Raw genomic sequence first — 14,367 nt, 5'->3', positions numbered from 1 at the left:
AACTAGGTACACCCCAAAGCAAGAGTCCCAAGTGGATAAAACCTAGAGAGGATGGCTACAGAAAGCTTACATAAGCCTTTGTGAAGTCAGGGAAGGGGGATGTTTCCATAAAGCCTAAATCTTTACCCCCCACTGCCGCTCCCCAATAAGTTTTGTGTCCATATAAGGAGGGAGCCTGTTGGAAAAGCTAACTCATGTGACGATATAGCTTACACCAACATGTACATCAATATAGCACCTATACACATACTGAAAATCTGACTAACCATAAAAATTAAAAAAACATGATGAGAAAGAGAACACGTCAAAATAAGAGAATGAAATAAGACTCTACTGTGACTATAGTCCATGAGCATGGACTTTTCGTGGATTGATATGAGTGACTCTATCCTAGATCTAGATTGTGTGGAATGGTACTTTCAAGGGTAGTTAAGTATTCCTCCTTTCTAAACCCACTCATGCTATTTTTATGCACCACTAGAGGAGCAATGATGTGGAGCCACCTTTGTGGACCTGTTCTACCTACAGTTTTATCCCCTTGCACCATATTTTACCTGTGAGCGTCGCATGTTGTACACAATGTCCTACTTATGATGGCACTATAGAACTTATTTTAGGTGCTATGGGAAATGACTCTTACAGTCCATGGTAGGAGAGACACCACAACATCATGATTACGTGAGTGTACTTACCCAGTGGGAGGACCCTATCAAGTAAGAAATGCATAGGAAGAGTAGAGCAAGGGAGGAGGGCAAGAACTTGTTCACTTATATCGTCATTCTATAAAATAATGTTACTGACTCCTTATCCCTTATGGAGCATGGTGGGTCATTTCCTAGATAGCTTAGCTATAGTGATGGCTACTTAGCTCACTTACCTATAGTACCCATGCCATATCATAGTGAGGATGCACTCATACCGTTGCCTCGTACAACAGAGGAGACATATATTAGAAGCAAACCCAATGAGGGGGAGAATCAACCTAGTGACATCAAATCGGAGCATGCTTATAAGCTATGGTTACCTGACGATGAGCTTGCTAGATGAGTTTTATTTATTGGTTATTGAGGTGTAGTCATGCAAAGTAGATCCAGATTTACAACTTACAATGGACGTGCAACCTCGGTATGGACCGGACTTTCCCACTTGCCCAGGTGTATTCTAAACCCATCCTTAATCATTGCTATTGTTTTCAATTTTAATCTTTTTTATGATTCTCTATTTTGTGTTTGTTTGAGTGCTTGCTTGCATCGTTTTGTGACTGGTCTATTGCTTTTCTAGCTATTACTTCAGGATTTGGTCCTAGTTCAATCCTTTCTGAGATCGACCTTAAATTATGCCAAAGGAGTATGCCAAGTACTCCACCTTCCTTAGTGTACCCTCTTTAGTTAGAATAGAGCCTTCTACATGGTTTGTGATCTAGGTAGTGTGATGGAGCCTTGGGACCATAGCTTTGATCTCCATGGGATCGGACCTTGTGGTTAAAAATCTATTAATAAAGGGCTTTTTAAAAATCTCCATCATTGTAGAAATACGTAGCGGTTCTTAGATACTCTTGTATGAGGTCTCTGGGCATTGCTGGGTCTCTGCAAGGTGGTGTCCTACTTTTATATTTTTATCTTCTTATTAAATAAAAAAATAAAAATATAAGAATCAAGGCAAACACATGTGATAATCACTTAGCAGTTTCATTTATGAGGCTAGATAATAGCTAGAGATGGTTTCATTTATGAGGCTAGATAATAGCTAGAGATGGTTTCACCAAAGTGACAGTGTGTAGAGACTAAGGTCATAACCCAAGGCATACTTTTTGCTTCATCTTCGTTTAGTTTGAATTTGGACCAACCTTAATATTACCCTTGTCTTAACTAGAAAAATTTGACCACAGTCACAAAAATCTTTCCTCACTGCTTGATTAGGTATTTGCATTATGCTTAAATTTTAATTATTTTCCAAAAGAGCACCTTACTCGTTGTACCATGTTGCCTTGCAGACCTCCAAAACCTCCAACATTTCCACATCAACATGTATCCAACATACAAACTCGTGCATCTTCATCGAGATATTCCAAGAACGAAATGTGCGTCAAGAAGGGGGATATGTTAACCCTTTTTGGAGACCTCTATGGTGTCGATGCCAGCCACCACATCATTTTCACCACCTTTGGGCCACAGGTGCCAAAATGTGCGGAATTCACTTGAAAATCATGTTTTGTATGTTTTACGTGTGTGCTCACCGCTTTTATATTAATGGTGCACCGCATGGGATTTTAGGTGGAGAGTGCTAGCTTTAGAATAGGTGTTTACACTAGCTAGAGTGGCCAAATGAGCTGGAGGACCAGAATTTCAACTTTCGCCATTCAAGAGTGTGAACCCTAGAGGTCACCTACAAAACCTAAAATGTAACTCTCACAACTCATTCTTTTATAATAATTCAATAAAGTGTTCTTCTTCTCTTTCTACTATGTTATGCTATTGCTTGCTTGCTTGCTTGTGTGAGCTCTTATGCGTGCTTGCATGATGTGAGTGTGCTTGTGTGAGCTCTTTATGCGTGCTTGCATGTGAGAGCATGAGTGTGAGAGAGTAAGTTGTGAGGAGAGTCGAGCTTCCTTCTTTGGAGTGTGACAGCGGTAGCGGCGGCGGCAAAGTGGAGCTTTGGGGTGCGGCTACATGGCAACATCATCTTCTATGAGAATCCCGAGCACAAGAATTCATGAGGTGAGTGACACACCTTGCCTATGCAATTGTGAGCTAGGTCATGGAACATTGGCTTCTTGGTTGAGCTGTTTTATGTTCCCGAGTGTGGTTGGGCAAAGCCCCACGACATTGGTATATTCTTGCACTATTTTTATGGTTCAAGGGCTTTCTATGCATGCATGTGCATGTGTGTTTGCACTCTTTTTATGATGTAAGGGCTTTCCATACGTGCGTGTGCAAGTGTGTGTGTGTATGCAAGTGTGTACGAGCAAGCATGCAAGAGTCTATGTATGTCTTTATGTGTATGTGCATCATGTGCATGTGCATGTGCGTGTGCATGCACATACATGTATGTGATTATATATGTGTCAATTCTATGTGCACGTGTAAGTACGTGTGTAGATTTTGTGTGTTTATGTGTGTGCACACGAGTAGAAGTGTATGTGTGTATATGCATGCATGTATGTGTCGTGTGTGCATGCAAACTCTATGTGTGCACATGTGCGTGTGTGTGCCTTTATATATGTCAATAGTGGTAAGTGCACCCTCATCTATATTAAAGCCTTAATGAAGGCGGCTATGTTACCCTCATGCTAAGACTATCTATGCAAGTTCATGAAAGAATAGTGTCTATGTATCTATCACATGTAGAGCCCGTGGATATTATAGGCGACATGCATTGGCAATGGGTAAAAGGTGGGCCCATGTAGAAGCTTCATCCGATCAAAACTCCAACACACTTCTTTCTTTGATAGTTTTCCTTATGCTTTCTTCAACTCTTACACATGGTTTGAGATAGAAACTTGAGAGTTGATGTGTAATGAGGTTGGCCAATAAGGTGGTTGGGAATGAGATTAGGTTGTCCATGCAAATGAAAGAATTTAGGGTACCAATCAATAAAATGCAAGCAAGGTGATGAGCTATGGTGGATCAAATGCAAGAATCAACATCATTAGCATGTAAGATGATGATTAAGATAAGATTAGTGAGCAATTAAGCTAATAGGATAATGTAGACATGGATACTCAAAAACCAGCAAATTCTCATTAGGCCAATGCCTCAATTTATAGGTTGTACATCCACAAGATGCCAAGCATCTAATCCCACTGATTTCTCCTTGATTTGTGCCACCTCCCCTACATCTAGGGGCACCTTTTCCTAGAATCTTTTCACACCCCTATATTCACTCATGCTACCCTTGATTCTCTTATCAGGTAGATACCTCTCACCTTTTCACTGCTACCCACTTAATTACAGACTCCCTTTTATAGTCTCTTGCTAAGGGCTTGTTCCCGCACACACCCATTCACTTGCATATTTCAACACCTCCCCTCAAGTGAATAATTCTAGCACACATGGACCCTATACCAAGTTTCCCTCTTACTTGGTAGCCCTCGTGACCAGTGCCTCAAGTCCCTAACTCATAGTCCTTGACACACACTCTCTCTCTCTATGTGTACAAGGCTACTACAAGTGCCCGTGACCTTGACTAAAGTGCTCACACAAACATCTACCACATGGCCTACACCATCGGTGGCTCAGAGGTGGTTTTACTCTGTTGGGGCAGGTTACATTGGGTTGTGGGGTTTCTCTCTCTTTCTCTCTCAAAAAAGATGTCCTGACTCCTCTTCCTTTAGGAGTCTCCATGAAGTTTGTCGATGTCGATCCTTTTTCATTGGGTTTGCTGTAGCAGTCTCTAGCCATATGTCTTGGCTTCCCATAGTTGTGGCAAGTGAAGGTCCTTCCTCCTCTCCTGCCTCTTCCTTGTCCTCGTCCTCATCCTCGTGAGAATCCTCCTCTTTGACCTTGGTCTCTTCCTCTAGTACAGCTCCTTCTATCTCATGAAGCTTCAATTTTGGTACATTCTTTAAGGTTGCCACAATGTTCTCATATTCTCCTTTGTCCACTCTTTAGAAGCACTGCTAGTGCCTCATCATCCTCTACCTTCTTCCCAATGGCTGCCAGTTGTTGCTTAATGCTTTTGTATTTGTTCAAGTGTGTGGTTAGAGGTTCTCTTTCCTTCATGTCAAGTTTATAGAATTGCATTAGCAGATTTATCTTTGAATTTTTTGCCTGAGTATCAAATAATTTATTAAGTTCATCCCATGCATCTTTAGCCCGTTGTATCCCTGCAATGTGGTGAATGATTTCATCATTTAAATTGAGTGCAATGAGTCCTAATGCTTTCTCATTCCTGTTCTTCCACTCATTCTCCCCATGCTCCTCTGGACATTCATCTCTTCCCTCAACTAGCCCCCATAGATTTTTCATCATGAGCAAATACATGGTCTTTGTTTGCCATGTATGGCTACTCCCCATTAAATTTAGCTATTTCTTGTGCATTGCTCATGATGATGTGAAGAAGGTCTTACCTCTTGATCCAATCCAAGATTCAAGGGCAGTGTCTACCCTTTTACAACTCAAATATGATGTTTAATGATGATTACAACAAGTTTATCAGCATGAATTCACCAAAAGTTACATAAAGCCAAGGGTTACGAATCTCTGTACTGAATGGTTGGGATATCAAACCATCTTCGAATTGCAATCTAAAGTGATAGGGATCTGTATTAGATACCCAATGGTAAATTTGAACCCTTAATTGCACCAAAATGTAGTGATTAGCACTGATTAATCACTGATTAGTGAAATAATCTTCTATTTTATGTGTAAAAAACAGTGTGTGCGGGGAGGCCAGATTTGGCGCCTTAGAGTTCAAATGAGCTCAAATCCTTTCAAAGGCATCAAAAGTAGTTAGTCTAGTAGAGGATCAAGTGAAGAAACAAAAGATTTGACTAAACATTGAATGCTTAATCTTTGTTTTACCAAAGTCACTTACAGATTTGATGCAAAGCTTGATGCCAATTCTCCTTGAGGAATTTCACAAATCTGACATCACCAGCATGTAGAGCACCCTTGAAAACCCTTGGGGCTAAGAGGAATTAGCTTAATTCCATTGGACGGAGATAAGATCTGCACTTTACTTCAGATTTTTGGCACCTCAAATTAGCAAAAAACAGGGGCAGCCGGTGTGGCGATTCGACGAGCTGAGGTGATGGGATGGAGCGCCGGGGAGCTGCCTAGATGAGGCTAGAAGATCTTTGCCTAATTTTAAGACTGGAGGGAGAGGGAGCTCCTCCACCAGCTGGGGGTGCAGAGAATGGTTGAAAAGAGGCTAAAAACATGATTATCTCCTAATTATGATTAATAGGGTGATTAGCAAGATAATTAGGCTCAAAAACTGGATGAATCCTAAACCTGGCTCTAATACCGTGGTAAAATGCAAGCAAAGTGATGAGCTATGGTGGATCAAACGCAAGAATCAACATCATTAACATGTAATTAAGATGATTTAGATGAGAATGGTGGATCAAACGCAAGAATCAACATCATTAGCATGTAATTAAGATGATTTAGATGAGATGAGTAATTAAGCTAATAGGATAATGTAGACATGGATACTCAAAAACTAGCAAATTCTCATTAGGCCAATGCCTCAATTTATAGGTAGTACATCCACAAGATGCCAAGCATCTAATCCCACTGATTTCTCCTTGATTTGTGCCACCTCCCCCCTGGGGGCACCTTTTCCTAGAATCTTTCCACACCCCTATATTCACTCATGCTACCCTTGATTCTCTCATCAGTAGATACCTCTCACCTTTTCACTGCTACCCACTTAATTACAGACTCCCTTTTACAGTCTCTTGTTAAGGGCTTGTTCCCGCACACACCCATTCACTTGCATATTTCAACACCAATTTGGCACGAACATGGGTAAACAATAAACTCGGAATGGCCAAATGGACCCGAGTACTTTTTGAGCCTCCTTAGGAAGTGTTGGTGGCTAGAAGCATGGTGATTTTGGCAAGGATAACAAAAGTAATACAAAGTTTATGCAGCTTGGGGATGAAATTATGGATTGTTAGGCAATATCAACCTTGGCATGCAACATTATCCATGCAAATGATGAAAGAATTTAGGACACCCAATCTAGTAGGAACATGGGTAAACTACAAACTTGGACATGGGTAAACTACAAACTTGGACATGGCCAAATAGATCTAGGCACTTTTTGAGCCTCCTTAGGAAGCGTTGATGGTTTTTCGGCCCACTTGCTGGAAGGATGGCAATATCGGCGGGAAGAACGAAAGAAATACACAGCTTATGTGGCTTGGGGATGAAATTATTGATTGCCAGGCAATATTGACTTGGCATGCTACATTGCTTTGACCTTTTTTAGGCAACTCAACCTTGTTGGATGATTAGCGTGGATGGGGGCAAATATTGTGCTTTGGAGGGAGATGTAGAGCATGCTTAATGGAATCACCACTAAGTGTGAAGACCACCATTTAGATTCATGGATTGGGATGGTACTATAGACTACGATTGGGATGCCCATTTGATTGGGTAAGATGGAGGATTATGCAGTGAGATTTTGCGGTGGCATCCTTACGAAGTCCTAGCATGCCGCGTATGGAGGGAAGGCAAGTAGCTTTTGTGAGTGTGTGGATGCCGGAATGATGAGACATGGATGGGAAGAGGGCTAGGCTGAGAAAGAACAAGACAAAAGGAAGAGGACAAATCAAGACGATTTGACCACCAAACATGCAAAGTGTGGGCAAGGGGCATGGAGGCTGCGTGCAAGAACATGATCTAATGCCGGAGTGCCTTGAAGAGGTCTAATTCAAATCATTGTGGGTAATTGCTGGTGCGAAAGGCATAAGTGTGTGGATTGGTGTTGAATAGACCACAAGGTAGGAAAGACTGTCTAGGGCTATGTGCCTAAATGTTGGTGGTGACGAATGGATGTGAGTGAAGGGGATCTCTGTAAATTGGAAACTTGCAAAGGTTTGGTTGGAAGTGGAAGAAGCTGATTTGAGTTTGATGGTAGTGAGATTTTCTTTGGGGTTTGCAAACAAGTGGTTTAGTGATTGGGCTATCTGACAATGTACTTACAAACAATCCTAGACGTACCAGCTCTACCCTCTATGGGGAGTGCTCTACCCACTTAGTGGGGAGCCAAAATATGCAATAAAAGGAGGGTGAAGTGGTGACCTGACTTGCCAAGAAGAACATAGACATCAAAGTTGCATTAATTTTTACTTACCACCGGTTGGATGTGGTCTTCTTCTTGGCGGTGGCTTCTTATTGATGGTGTTGTTGTTTTGTTCTCGACATTGACTTACAATTGCACCAGCTTCAACATTGGTATGCCGATGTAACGGGTGTGTTGATGTCGTGAAGTTGCGGACGAGATTACATGCACTTTGGGGTTAGCTTTGAGGTTGTTGGGCTGGCGGGCGGTGAGGTTATCGAGCATGTTGACAGTGGCGGCGGCGGATGGCATGTGGTGGTGTTGATGTGAAGAACCCGGTTAGCTATTGTGGGTGTGCATGCGGCACCATTGGTGAGGGTGGTTCTTGATGGTGAATGGCCAAGGGTTTTGTTATTGGAGAGGTGGTGTCAGTGGCTCATGTTGTGGTAGCAGTGAAGCCTTGATGGTCCTCTCTCCCACTCATGCTCTCAATCACACACACAAACGTGCATCCATTCACTTGGGAGCTCTCACATCAAACTCTGTTGTCCAGTGGCATAATCCAAGTCCATCAACCTTTGGCCAAGAGGGAACCATAGTCGACACACACACAATCTGAGCATGAGCCGCCTTCATTAAGGCTTTACTACATGACGGTGCACTCATACATACACGTGCATTGCACACATATACACACATACATTTGCATTGCACATGTATACACACATACATGTCCACGTGTGTGCACACACATAAACACACATACACACGCGCGTACACTATTTGAGCCTGCAGTAGCATAAGAGAGAGTGTGTATGTGTGAGAGGGTGCACATGCGGGTGCATACATGTGTGGGGTGTGTGTGTGTGTGAGAGAGAGAGAGAGAGAGAGAGAGAGAGAGATGTGTGAACCTACACACACGAGTGAGCACACATGTACACATCTCTATATTATCTTAAGGAAGAGTTTCACAAAGCTGGCACGTGGCAAAAATTTGGAGGTTTGGGAAGGGGAGGAGGAGGTTTGGGTAACATTTGATTTTGGAAGCCTCAAAAGAAGTGCGAAGCACGGGTTCCCAACTAGTACATATTTATAGTAGTGTTCATCCTAACAAAACATATGCACATCTGACACTACGAGTGTATATTCACACATATAGTCATTCACATTCGAATATAAGCTCACAAGTTGGTACATAGTGCAATCAAAATATTATTTCGAGGTGATTGTTGAATTTTGTTTCTATGCATGGGTCCGTGACTTGCGTGCTCTCTCTTGCCACATGGCAGGAGGAGAACATGGCCCGGGGGTGCCTGTGGTGGCAAGAGAGGGGCCCGGGGGGCAGCTACCATGTGAAATGACTGTAGACAGCAGTCGCTAGAGCAGAGATGCGGGAGAAACTAATCACATAGCTATGATCTGGCAGGTCTGAGAACAACTCTCTAGCCACGTGCCACATGGCAGCAGTGTAATACCAAGAGGGCAGTGCGGAGGGGGTGGGCCGCCATGAAATAGAATTAAGTAATTTATGAATTATTTAGTGACCAGTAATGTAGGGTTTTTAATTGCTTCAATCGCATGGTTAATCCTCCAACCGGTGACACAGCGGTTCTTCATTGCACCATCGCCATGGTAAGTTACTCCTCGTTTTGCATTCGCTTAATCTCTAAGCTCTTGAGAAATGGGTGATTAGCGTTTCTCATCTCATGGGTAGTCAGGCGGAGGCAAGAGATTGGGTTTCTTTAGCATAGGTAGCGTTTAGGGTTTAGGTTCGTGCAGCAGACGGAGGCAGGGATCAACATCCGGGCTTCTTAGATGGAGGCGCCTCTAGAGCCTGAATTTGGATCTCTTTTTTTTAAGGCTTCAAATAGGGTTTGTTTCAATTAATCAGGAATTGATCAGTGCTTATGGCTAAATCTGGTCTCCTCTATGCAGAGGCAGCGTAGGGTTTGCCTGATACTTAGGTTTTTGTACGAAGATGACCCATGCTTTTTCTTCAATTTAGTATCCCTCAGTTTTTCAGAGCAGTGATGGAAACCCTCTACATTGCCTATGTAGCTTTTGATCAACAAATAAAATAAAATTACTGTCCTGGTTTTGTTCAGAAGTAATATTACTAGCACAACATGTCACGTTGGCTAAACAACATTTCCCACCCATGCCAAGGGGCGGTCACTTTGATGGGCCTAAAACTTGCACCTATTGTTATGTTCATGATGTGACTAGCATGTCATGCGAAAGGGTTGCATTTGACCCTTGTGTGTATACACGTTTGTGCATGCGCACTTATGCACTTTTTGTTCCCATGCCAAGGGGCAGTCACTTTGATGGGCCTAAAACTTGCACCTATTGTTATGTTCATGATGTGACTAGCATGTCATGTGAAAGTGGTGCATTTGACCCTTGTGTGTATGTGTGTGCGCGTGTGTGCGCATGCACGCTTATGCCCTTTTGTTCCCCTTAATTGCTAGCCTTCATCTTCGAGTCTCCTCGTCACATCTGGATGAGTGACAGAACTTCAGTATGGTGGTGTACTCTTAAAAATTTATCTATCAAGGTGGACATATCTTTATGCCTGAACCTGCACCTACTCTTGGGCATGGATGCCATGAGTGGGAATGTCATAGCCTGCTCTGTATGAGGATGCTCATGTTTTGGAAGCTCCCTGAGTAGACTGAGTTTTCCAGTAATATTAGTTTTGAACAAAACCAAGACAGTAATTTTATTTTATTTGTTGATCAAAAACTACAAGGGTATATAGAGGGTTTCCCTCACTAGTGGCATATAAATGCCAAACCTTCATATCGAGCCCACATGTCAAAGCGTGGAATTATGCTGGGCAGTCAAAAAGGATGTCCATGGTTTTTGCCCATTGGGGAGCGTGTGAAGCTGTGTGAGTGAACTCTTGATTGCTGTCTTCTCTTATGCAGTTTTAGATGGCCTTTCAGCCCTTGGCTGCAGCCTATAGTGGAGTGTAGCCTCTCTTTAGGCGTGTATACTTACTCATCGCTAGCTCTCCGCCAGGCATAGTGCAGGAAATGGCCCTGCAATGTGGAAATACCATTTCCTAGGTGAGGATGTTGTATACCACTTGGAAATGGCTGACTTCATCTTGACTGATGCATAAAATGGTCAGATCCTCTGTGCAACAGCTATTTCCTGTTGTGAAACAGAAGGGAACAGTGCCCTATCAAAATTGGTCTCAATTTTGTATTTTCCCTTAAAATTTCCCCCCTCAATTTAATATTCTCTCCCTAATTTACATATCTTTCAAATCTTCTCCTGCAATTTATATTTTTTCTAAAAGTCAGGTCCCTCCCTCCCCGCCCCCCCCATAGAACATCCCGCCAAAATTGCCGTTTCCAGCCCCAATTTCATAATTTCCCCCAATTTTATGTTCTCCCGACTGTATCTGCCTTCTAATTTTGTATTTACACCAGTTTCCTAGCTGTTTCCGTTTCCTAGTTTTGAGCCGTTCCCATTTCTTGGAGGGAGGTCGGCCACCACCACTATAACAAAAGGGATTTCTTTTTTAGAGAAATATGCAGACAAACTGTTTTTTCCTCCCCTATTTTACACAGTATACATTAATGTATTTTTTTTATCATGCATTAAGTGTGGAAACAGTTTCTGGTTAGGAAGTTACTTTAATCTGATGCTGATGTCACAAGTGGCAATATCATGGGCTACATTGGGTGGCTCAGCTGTTCTCCTTTGAAATTATGAAATCTATTCTGGTTGTAAATTTATTCTCTGGTCTAGAGGTTGTTTATGCTTCCTTGGGTTTGTTAGAGGACATGACTGCCCATGAGAAGGCACCCATCATGGCGGCCATCTGTTGGGGATGATTGGGAATCCAATCCAATACCCTACTTTTGTGACTGGGCAATTTTGCTCGACCAACCTATGGTTGGGGAATGTTCTGTATGTAGCCTTAGTGTAGTCTCTATGTTTTTATGGTGAGCTGGTGTAAGGTTTTGCAATTCAGCTTGGTTTCTCTATCACACAGGTGAAATACGGAAGGGAACCTGACAACATTACTAAGGGCTCGCCTCTCTACTTCTGTAGCAGTTTATTATGTTTCGTTTTAATTTTGCAGTAAACTGACAGTTCTTGAGATTCCAAAGCATTGTATGATGTGCTTGATCCACCTGGTCCATAGTTGGTCTATATAGTATTCAAAAATGAATGGCAGCTCTAATAGTAAATCTTCTTGCATTTCTGATGACAGCTTGCAAGGCCAGGGGTTCTGACCTTCGTGTACACTTCAAGGTATCTATCACTCCCAACATTGTTAGCTATGTCTGATTTTACACGGTTACTTCTCCAATCGTCTCTATGGCTGGGTCAATGTTTTGCTTTATTGAATTCTTGATCAATCTTGAGCAGAATACACGCGAGACTGCTCAGGCCATAAAAAAGCTTGAGCTTGTGAAGGCCAAGAGGTACTTGGAGGATGTTATTGCTCATAAGCAGGCTATTCCTTTCCGCTGGTTCTGTGGTGGAGTGGGAAGAACAGCCCAAGCCAAAGCTAGGCACTCAAATGGTCAAGGTCGTTGGCCAGTCAAGTCTGCACAGTTTCTCTTGGGTCTGCTGAAAAATGCAGAAAGCAACGCAGAGGTTGGTATTCTTCCTTTGATCCTCTTCATGAAATTGGGTTTTTTGACATCTGCTGGACATGGCTGTGTATTTGCTGTATGGTCTTGATATCTTTTGCAGACCAAAGGGTTGGATGTGGACACTCTTTTTATCTCTCACATTCAGGTCAACAAGGCACAGAAACAAAGGAGGCGTACCTATCGTGCACATGGGCGCATTAATCGTATGTTCACCCCTCTGCAGACATTCTTTTAGTGTGCTCTTTTGGTCCCCTCACTGATTTGTTCCGCTGTTTCTCTTTGCAGCTTACATGTCATCGCCTTGCCACATAGAGCTCATCATTTCTGAGAAAGAAGTGCCGGTCAAGAACGAGGTGAGGCTCTTGTGCAGTCAGGCTTGTTTTGTAGGCTAATAATGTGACAATCTTATGCAAGTGTGTTATCTTTTCTCTCAAGGCTGGCCTCACAACATCCTGGCCGTCCACACCCCTTGGCTGAAAAGTTGTCACATCTTGGGGCTTTGATGCTTTGGAGTCTAGACAACCTCCCATGTTGTGAAGCCACCCAATCGTCCTCCTACATCCCTTTGCTAATTTGCTGCCACATCCTGTGGCTCCTGGTTTGCCTGGGGGGCAGGGCAGGCTTTGGAGGCCATCTGATGTCTTGGTGAGTAAACCTTCAAGAACATTTTAAGATGTGTTTACAACATGTCTACTTGATGCGCAGGAGGAGACCCCCGCTTCAAGATGGCCCCCTAAAGGTCCAGCCTGTCTGCGCAGTGGCACCTCTTCTTGAGGTACTTATCTGAGGAGCTGATGGCAAGGAGGATTGTGCAAGCAAAGCTCTATGCTACTACTTCAGGAGAAGGGATGTCTCACCATCTGGGGAATGAAGCTTCTGGTTCAAAAAGCATGGACATGTGCTTACTTGATATTGGCCTTGGTCTTGTTGGGATCTGGCTGATCTTTTTTGTGGGCTGGTATGGGTTGGAGGTATCATTCCTGAATTGGCAAGTTTTGCAATTCATAAGTTTTTGTGAAAAACTAGTTGGACCAATTCGAAGGCACTCAAACTTTGTGGAGGAGAGCGGCTTTTTCAGGACAGTTTTAATTCAATGCGGCAGTGCAGTAACTTCATATTTGTATTTTAATTCAGTGCAGTAACATACTCGAATTGTGTATCTAGCTATTTTGTTTGTGAAGAATTTTTCCTCTTTTTGTGGCTGGAACTTCTGGGAATGGTGTGCATCTGGTTGTTTTTTGGCTAATGAGTGTTTGCTGGGCAATCGCTACGTTTGCTGTGTTATGCGTAGATACTTTATCAAGTAGTAGTATTGATGAGCAGTAACTTTCCCCTATCACATCGAGGATGCTTCCACGTAAGGTTCATGATGAAGAGGCAATCAAACTGCAAACATAAGGAGACAATTGACTTGGGAGAAAAGCAGCAAGATATACTAAGCGTCTGTCGTGGATATTTCTTCATTCTTTCTTTACCCATGAAAACTGTTGTTACTCGTCAAATACTCTACATACCCAAACAGCTCCTCAGCAGACAAGAACATGAGAGACCTCTCAATGCTGGAAGCTGTGGCACAAGAATGAAGGCACACCTTTCCATGCCACTCCCTTGCTCACAATTGGGAACATACCTACCGTAACAGCTGCACCCTTGACAGCACGCACAAACCTCTTGGAAAATACTCCTCTTGACTCAACAGAACGAACACCTAACTTGGTGAATTAATGAGAAACAATCCCCAGTGTAGGGTCCAAGCTGCCTACTTGATGTACACTGTCAAACCTTTATTTAATACTTAAATATGATAACTAGCAAACTTGCCTAATATAGTTAGGCTGCCAGTCCACTCAGATTATCATTTTCCCTTCATTTCATTACATTCTTATTACCTTAGTACTAAGGTTAATTTTCTTTCTTTAAATACTTTACTATTAGTATTGAAAATTACTTGTCGTAAATGGCGTGCTATTTTTGTCTCTTGATTCAAGAAAACTTTTTTCTATGATTGAGTGAT

The 14,367-nt window shown here is 42.6% G+C and overlaps 1 protein-coding gene across 4 annotated transcripts; it reads left to right on the top strand.

Moving 5' to 3' along the window:
• The first annotated feature begins 9,203 nt into the window (after window positions 1–9,203).
• Window positions 9,204–13,555, top strand: LOC147603811 (large ribosomal subunit protein uL22y-like). 4 transcript variants are annotated; one of them, XM_086796116.1, is made up of 6 exons: window positions 9,204–9,366; window positions 11,744–12,006; window positions 12,124–12,354; window positions 12,454–12,556; window positions 12,639–12,706; window positions 13,059–13,555. In XM_086796116.1, exons 2-6 carry the CDS (start codon window positions 11,923–11,925, stop codon window positions 13,125–13,127), a joined length of 555 nt encoding a protein of 184 aa, XP_086652242.1. In that variant the 5' UTR covers window positions 9,204–9,366; window positions 11,744–11,922; the 3' UTR covers window positions 13,128–13,555. The 4 variants fall into 4 exon arrangements, with proteins under 4 accessions (XP_086652242.1, XP_086652244.1, XP_086652243.1 ...); XM_086796118.1 differs by having other exon boundaries at window positions 9,356–10,805; window positions 11,966–12,006; XM_086796117.1 differs by having other exon boundaries at window positions 9,356–10,805.
• The last annotated feature ends 812 nt before the right edge of the window (window positions 13,556–14,367 follow it).

This window comes from Cibotium barometz, chromosome 63, assembly GCF_041138505.1.
Source record: "Cibotium barometz isolate CiBa-2024 chromosome 63, ASM4113850v1, whole genome shotgun sequence".
NCBI classification, from domain to species: Eukaryota; Viridiplantae; Streptophyta; class Polypodiopsida; order Cyatheales; family Cibotiaceae; genus Cibotium; species Cibotium barometz.
This window is presented reverse-complemented; position numbering and strand designations above follow the sequence as displayed.

Coding starts and splice junctions, on each gene's coding strand:
- LOC147603811 (XM_086796116.1), top strand. CDS start 11,923: ATGGCAGCTCTAATAGTAAATCTTCTTGCATTTCTGATGACAGCTTGC. Junction 12,007..12,123: donor ACCTTCGTGTACACTTCAAG/GTATCTATCACT, acceptor AATCTTGAGCAG/AATACACGCGAGACTGCTCA. Junction 12,355..12,453: donor ATGCAGAAAGCAACGCAGAG/GTTGGTATTCTT, acceptor TATCTTTTGCAG/ACCAAAGGGTTGGATGTGGA.